At 43.5% G+C, this 6,581-nt stretch overlaps 1 protein-coding gene across 3 annotated transcripts in view; it reads left to right on the top strand.

Annotated features, from left to right (window-relative positions):
* LOC110485503 (transmembrane channel-like protein 6) overlaps window positions 1-6,581 on the top strand; it is a 47,600-nt gene that overhangs the window by 35,213 nt on the left and 5,806 nt on the right. For all 3 annotated transcript variants that reach the window (XM_036947995.1, XM_036947993.1, XM_036947994.1), the window contains exons 17-19: window positions 1,850-1,925; window positions 2,164-2,297; window positions 6,303-6,479. In XM_036947995.1, coding sequence (XP_036803890.1) covers window positions 1,850-1,925; window positions 2,164-2,297; window positions 6,303-6,479 — 387 coding nt within the window. The remainder of the gene's footprint in view (window positions 1-1,849; window positions 1,926-2,163; window positions 2,298-6,302; window positions 6,480-6,581) is intronic.

The raw sequence follows: 6,581 nt of genomic DNA, 5'->3' as shown, positions 1-6,581 counted from the left end.
TGTGGAGGTTGTAGTGATGTTGTAGTGATGTTGTATCATGTCTGTGTTGTGGAGGTTGTAGTGATGTTGTAGTGATGTTGTATCATGTCTGTGTTGTGGAGGTTGTAGTGATGTTGTATCATGTCTGTGTTGTGGAGGTTGTAGTGATGTATCATGTCTGTGTTGTGGAGGTTGTAGTGATGTTGTATCATGTCTGTGTTGTGGAGGTTGTAGTGATGTTGTAGTGATGTTGTATCATGTCTGTGTTGTGGAGGTTGTAGTGATGTTGTATCATGTCTGTGTTGTGGAGGTTGTAGTGATGTATCATGTCTGTGTTGTGGAGGTTGTAGTGATGTTGTATCATGTCTGTGTTGTGGAGGTTGTAGTGAGGTTGTAGCATGTCTGTGTTGTGGAGGTTGTAGTGATGTTGTATCATGTCTGTGTTGTGGAGGTTGTAGTGATGTTGTATCATGTCTGTGTTGTGGAGGTTGTAGTGATGTTGTGTCATGTCTGTGTTGTTTAGGTTGTAGGGATGTTGTATCATGGCTGTGTTGTTTAGGTTGTAGTGATGTTGTATCATGTCTGTGTTGTGGAGGTTGTAGTGATGTTGTAGTGATGTTGTATCATGTCTGTGTTGTGGAGGTTGTAGTGATGTTGTAGTGATGTTGTATCATGTCTGTGTTGTGGAGGTTGTAGTGATGTTGTATCATGTCTGTGTTGTGGAGGTTGTAGTGATGTATCATGTCTGTGTTGTGGAGGTTGTAGTGATGTTGTATCATGTCTGTGTTGTGGAGGTTGTAGTGATGTTGTAGTGATGTTGTATCATGTCTGTGTTGTGGAGGTTGTAGTGATGTTGTATCATGTCTGTGTTGTGGAGGTTGTAGTGATGTTGTATCATGTCTGTGTTGTGGAGGTTGTAGTGATGTTGTATCATGTCTGTGTTGTGGAGGTTGTAGTGAGGTTGTAGCATGTCTGTGTTGTGGAGGTTGTAGTGATGTTGTATCATGTCTGTGTTGTGGAGGTTGTAGTGATGTTGTATCATGTCTGTGTTGTGGAGGTTGTAGTGATGTTGTATCATGTCTGTGTTGTTTAGGTTGTAGTGATGTTGTAGTGATGTTGTATCATGTCTGTGTTGTGGAGGTTGTAGTGATGTTGTAGTGATGTTGTATCATGTCTGTGTTGTGGAGGTTGTAGTGATGTTGTATCATGTCTGTGTTGTGGAGGTTGTAGTGATGTTGTAGTGATGTTGTATCATGTCTGTGTTGTGGAGGTTGTAGTGATGTTGTATCATGTCTGTGTTGTGGAGGTTGTAGTGATGTTGTAGTGATGTTGTATCATGTCTGTGTTGTGGAGGTTGTAGTGATGTTGTATCATGTCTGTGTTGTGGAGGTTGTAGTGATGTTGTAGTGATGTTGTATCATGTCTGTGTTGTAGTGATGTTGTAGTGATGTTGTATCATGTCTGTGTTGTGGAGGTTGTAGTGATGTTGTATCATGTCTGTGTTGTGGAGGTTGTAGTGATGTTGTATCATGTCTGTGTTGTGGAGGTTGTAGTGATGTTGTATCATGTCTGTGTTGTGGAGGTTGTAGTGATGTTGTATCATGTCTGTGTTGTGGAGGTTGTAGTGATGTTGTATCATGTCTGTGTTGTGGAGGTTGTAGTGATGTTGTATCATGTCTGTGTTGTGGAGGTTGTAGTGATGTTGTATCATGTCTGTGTTGTGGAGGTTGTAGTGATGTTGTATCATGTCTGTGTTGTGGAGGTTGTAGTGATGTTGTATCATGTCTGTGTTGTGGAGGTTGTAGTGATGTTGTATCATGTCTGTGTTGTGGAGGTTGTAGTGATGTTGTATCATGTCTGTGTTGTTTAGGTTGGGGGTGTTGTTCACTCCTCTGCTTCCTGCTGTACAGATCATCAAACTACTGCTTCTCTTCTACATGAAGCAGGTAGGTTCACCTCTGTTCTGATCATACTGGTAACTTCTCTTCTACAGGAAGCAGGTAGGTACACCTCTGTTCTGATCACTGTACCATGATCATTCTGGTAACTGGACTATGTAGACAAATTACTATCCAACTACAACTGAATGTCAACTGACCTTTAACCTTGTCTTGACTCACAAACTGTTCTCTGACCGTATCCTGACAGTTGTGTGTGTGTGTGTGTGTGTGTGTGTCCCACCAGACTAGTGTGATGATGAACTGCCAGTCTCCTAGGAAGCCCTACAGGGCCAGTCAGATGAGCACCATCTTCATCACTCTCCTCTGCTGCCCTTCCTTCCTGGGGGCTGCTGTTTGTGTCAGCTACACTATGTGGAGGTAAGGAGAGATGGACAGATGTCAGTAACACACACACTGAAGATGTTGAACACACACTGAAGATGTTGAACACACACTGAAGATGTTGAACACACACTGAAGATGTTGAACACACACTGAAGATGTTGAACACACACTGAAGATGTTGAACACACACTGAAGATGTTGAACACACACATACCTGCAATATACATTATCCACATAGATAACGTAGTATACCAATCTCTCTCCCTCCAGTATCTGTCCACTATGTTCCAGTCAATATACCAATCTCTCTCCCTCCAGTATCTGTCCACTATGTTCCAGTCAATATACCAATCTCTCTCCCTCCAGTATCTGTCCACTATGTTCCAGTCAATATACCAATCTCTCTCCCTCCAGTATCTGTCCACTATGTTCCAGTCAATATACCAATCTCTCTCCCTCCAGTATCTGTCCACTATGTTCCAGTCAATATACCAATCTCTCTCCCTCCAGTATCTGTCCACTATGTTCCAGTCAATATACCAATCTCTCTCCCTCCAGTATCTGTCCACTATGTTCCAGTCAATATACCAATCTCTCTCCCTCCAGTATCTGTCCACTATGTTCCAGTCAATATACCAATCTCTCTCCCTCCAGTATCTGTCCACTATGTTCCAGTCAATATACCAATCTCTCTCCCTCCAGTATCTGTCCACTATGTTCCAGTCAATATACCAATCTCTCTCCCTCCAGTATCTGTCCACTATGTTCCAGTCAATATACCAATCTCTCTCCCTCCAGTATCTGTCCACTATGTTCCAGTCAATATACCAATCTCTCTCCCTCCAGTATCTGTCCACTATGTTCCAGTCAATATACCAATCTCTCTCCCTCCAGTATCTGTCCACTATGTTCCAGTCAATATACCAATCTCTCTCCCTCCAGTATCTGTCCACTATGTTCCAGTCAATATACCAATCTCTCTCCCTCCAGTATCTGTCCACTATGTTCCAGTCAATATACCAATCTCTCTCCCTCCAGTATCTGTCCACTATGTTCCAGTCAATATACCAATCTCTCTCCCTCCAGTATCTGTCCACTATGTTCCAGTCAATATACCAATCTCTCTCCCTCCAGTATCTGTCCACTATGTTCCAGTCAATATACCAATCTCTCTCCCTCCAGTATCTGTCCACTATGTTCCAGTCAATATACCAATCTCTCTCCCTCCAGTATCTGTCCACTATGTTCCAGTCAATATACCAATCTCTCTCCCTCCAGTATCTGTCCACTATGTTCCAGTCAATATACCAATCTCTCTCCCTCCAGTATCTGTCCACTATGTTCCAGTCAATATACCAATCTCTCTCCCTCCAGTATCTGTCCACTATGTTCCAGTCAATATACCAATCTCTCTCCCTCCAGTATCTGTCCACTATGTTCCAGTCAATATACCAATCTCTCTCCCTCCAGTATCTGTCCACTATGTTCCAGTCAATATACCAATCTCTCTCCCTCCAGTATCTGTCCACTATGTTCCAGTCAATATACCAATCTCTCTCCCTCCAGTATCTGTCCACTATGTTCCAGTCAATATACCAATCTCTCTCCCTCCAGTATCTGTCCACTATGTTCCAGTCAATATACCAATCTCTCTCCCTCCAGTATCTGTCCACTATGTTCCAGTCAATATACCAATCTCTCTCCCTCCAGTATCTGTCCACTATGTTCCAGTCAATATACCAATCTCTCTCCCTCCAGTATCTGTCCACTATGTTCCAGTCAATATACCAATCTCTCTCCCTCCAGTATCTGTCCACTATGTTCCAGTCAATATACCAATCTCTCTCCCTCCAGTATCTGTCCACTATGTTCCAGTCAATATACCAATCTCTCTCCCTCCAGTATCTGTCCACTATGTTCCAGTCAATATACCAATCTCTCTCCCTCCAGTATCTGTCCACTATGTTCCAGTCAATATACCAATCTCTCTCCCTCCAGTATCTGTCCACTATGTTCCAGTCAATATACCAATCTCTCTCCCTCCAGTATCTGTCCACTATGTTCCAGTCAATATACCAATCTCTCTCCCTCCAGTATCTGTCCACTATGTTCCAGTCAATATACCAATCTCTCTCCCTCCAGTATCTGTCCACTATGTTCCAGTCAATATACCAATCTCTCTCCCTCCAGTATCTGTCCACTATGTTCCAGTCAATATACCAATCTCTCTCCCTCCAGTATCTGTCCACTATGTTCCAGGCAATATACCAATCTCTCTCCCTCCAGTATCTGTCCACTATGTTCCAGTCAATATACCAATCTCTCTCCCTCCAGTATCTGTCCACTATGTTCCAGTCAATATACCAATCTCTCTCCCTCCAGTATCTGTCCACTATGTTCCAGTCAATATACCAATCTCTCTCCCTCCAGTATCTGTCCACTATGTTCCAGTCAATATACCAATCTCTCTCCCTCCAGTATCTGTCCACTATGTTCCAGTCAATATACCAATCTCTCTCCCTCCAGTATCTGTCCACTATGTTCCAGTCAATATACCAATCTCTCTCCCTCCAGTATCTGTCCACTATGTTCCAGTCAATATACCAATCTCTCTCCCTCCAGTATCTGTCCACTATGTTCCAGTCAATATACCAATCTCTCTCCCTCCAGTATCTGTCCACTATGTTCCAGTCAATATACCAATCTCTCTCCCTCCAGTATCTGTCCACTATGTTCCAGTCAATATACCAATCTCTCTCCCTCCAGTATCTGTCCACTATGTTCCAGTCAATATACCAATCTCTCTCCCTCCAGTATCTGTCCACTATGTTCCAGTCAATATACCAATCTCTCTCCCTCCAGTATCTGTCCACTATGTTCCAGTCAATATACCAATCTCTCTCCCTCCAGTATCTGTCCACTATGTTCCAGTCAATATACCAATCTCTCTCCCTCCAGTATCTGTCCACTATGTTCCAGTCAATATACCAATCTCTCTCCCTCCAGTATCTGTCCACTATGTTCCAGTCAATATACCAATCTCTCTCCCTCCAGTATCTGTCCACTATGTTCCAGTCAATATACCAATCTCTCTCCCTCCAGTATCTGTCCACTATGTTCCAGTCAATATACCAATCTCTCTCCCTCCAGTATCTGTCCACTATGTTCCAGTCAATATACCAATCTCTCTCCCTCCAGTATCTGTCCACTATGTTCCAGTCAATATACCAATCTCTCTCCCTCCAGTATCTGTCCACTATGTTCCAGTCAATATACCAATCTCTCTCCCTCCAGTATCTGTCCACTATGTTCCAGTCAATATACCAATCTCTCTCCCTCCAGTATCTGTCCACTATGTTCCAGTCAATATACCAATCTCTCTCCCTCCAGTATCTGTCCACTATGTTCCAGTCAATATACCAATCTCTCTCCCTCCAGTATCTGTCCACTATGTTCCAGTCAATATACCAATCTCTCTCCCTCCAGTATCTGTCCACTATGTTCCAGTCAATATACCAATCTCTCTCCCTCCAGTATCTGTCCACTATGTTCCAGTCAATATACCAATCTCTCTCCCTCCAGTATCTGTCCACTATGTTCCAGTCAATATACCAATCTCTCTCCCTCCAGTATCTGTCCACTATGTTCCAGTCAATATACCAATCTCTCTCCCTCCAGTATCTGTCCACTATGTTCCAGTCAATATACCAATCTCTCTCCCTCCAGTATCTGTCCACTATGTTCCAGTCAATATACATTATCCACATAGATAACGTAGTATACCAATCTCTCTCCCTCCAGTATCTGTCCACTATGTTCCAGTCAATATACCAATCTCTCTCCCTCCAGTATCTGTCCACTATGTTCCAGTCAATATACCAATCTCTCTCCCTCCAGTATCTGTCCACTATGTTCCAGTCAATATACCAATCTCTCTCCCTCCAGTATCTGTCCACTATGTTCCAGTCAATATACATTATCCACATAGATAACGTAGTATATAAATCTCTCTCCCTCCCTCCCCTCCTCTCCCTCCAGTATCCGTCCGTCTGAGTCATGCGGTCCGTTCCGCAGCCTGTCCACTATGTTCCAGTCAGGGAAGCTGTGGGTGAAGGAGTTGGAGACACACAACCCTAACCTGGCCTGGTTAGCCTGGGCTCACAGTTACATAGTGGAGAACCCTCTGTTTCTGTTCCTCGCTGCTGGGATCTTCCTGTGAGTTGCACACACCGGTGTAAAGACACACATAGAGAGAATCTGTCTGTCTGTCTGACTGAGCGAGCTCACAGCTACATGGTGGAGAACCTCTGTTAGGAT

The sequence above is a fragment of the Oncorhynchus mykiss genome, chromosome 17 (genome assembly GCF_013265735.2).
Source record: "Oncorhynchus mykiss isolate Arlee chromosome 17, USDA_OmykA_1.1, whole genome shotgun sequence".
In the NCBI taxonomy this organism is placed as follows: Eukaryota; Metazoa; Chordata; class Actinopteri; order Salmoniformes; family Salmonidae; genus Oncorhynchus; species Oncorhynchus mykiss.
This window is presented reverse-complemented; position numbering and strand designations above follow the sequence as displayed.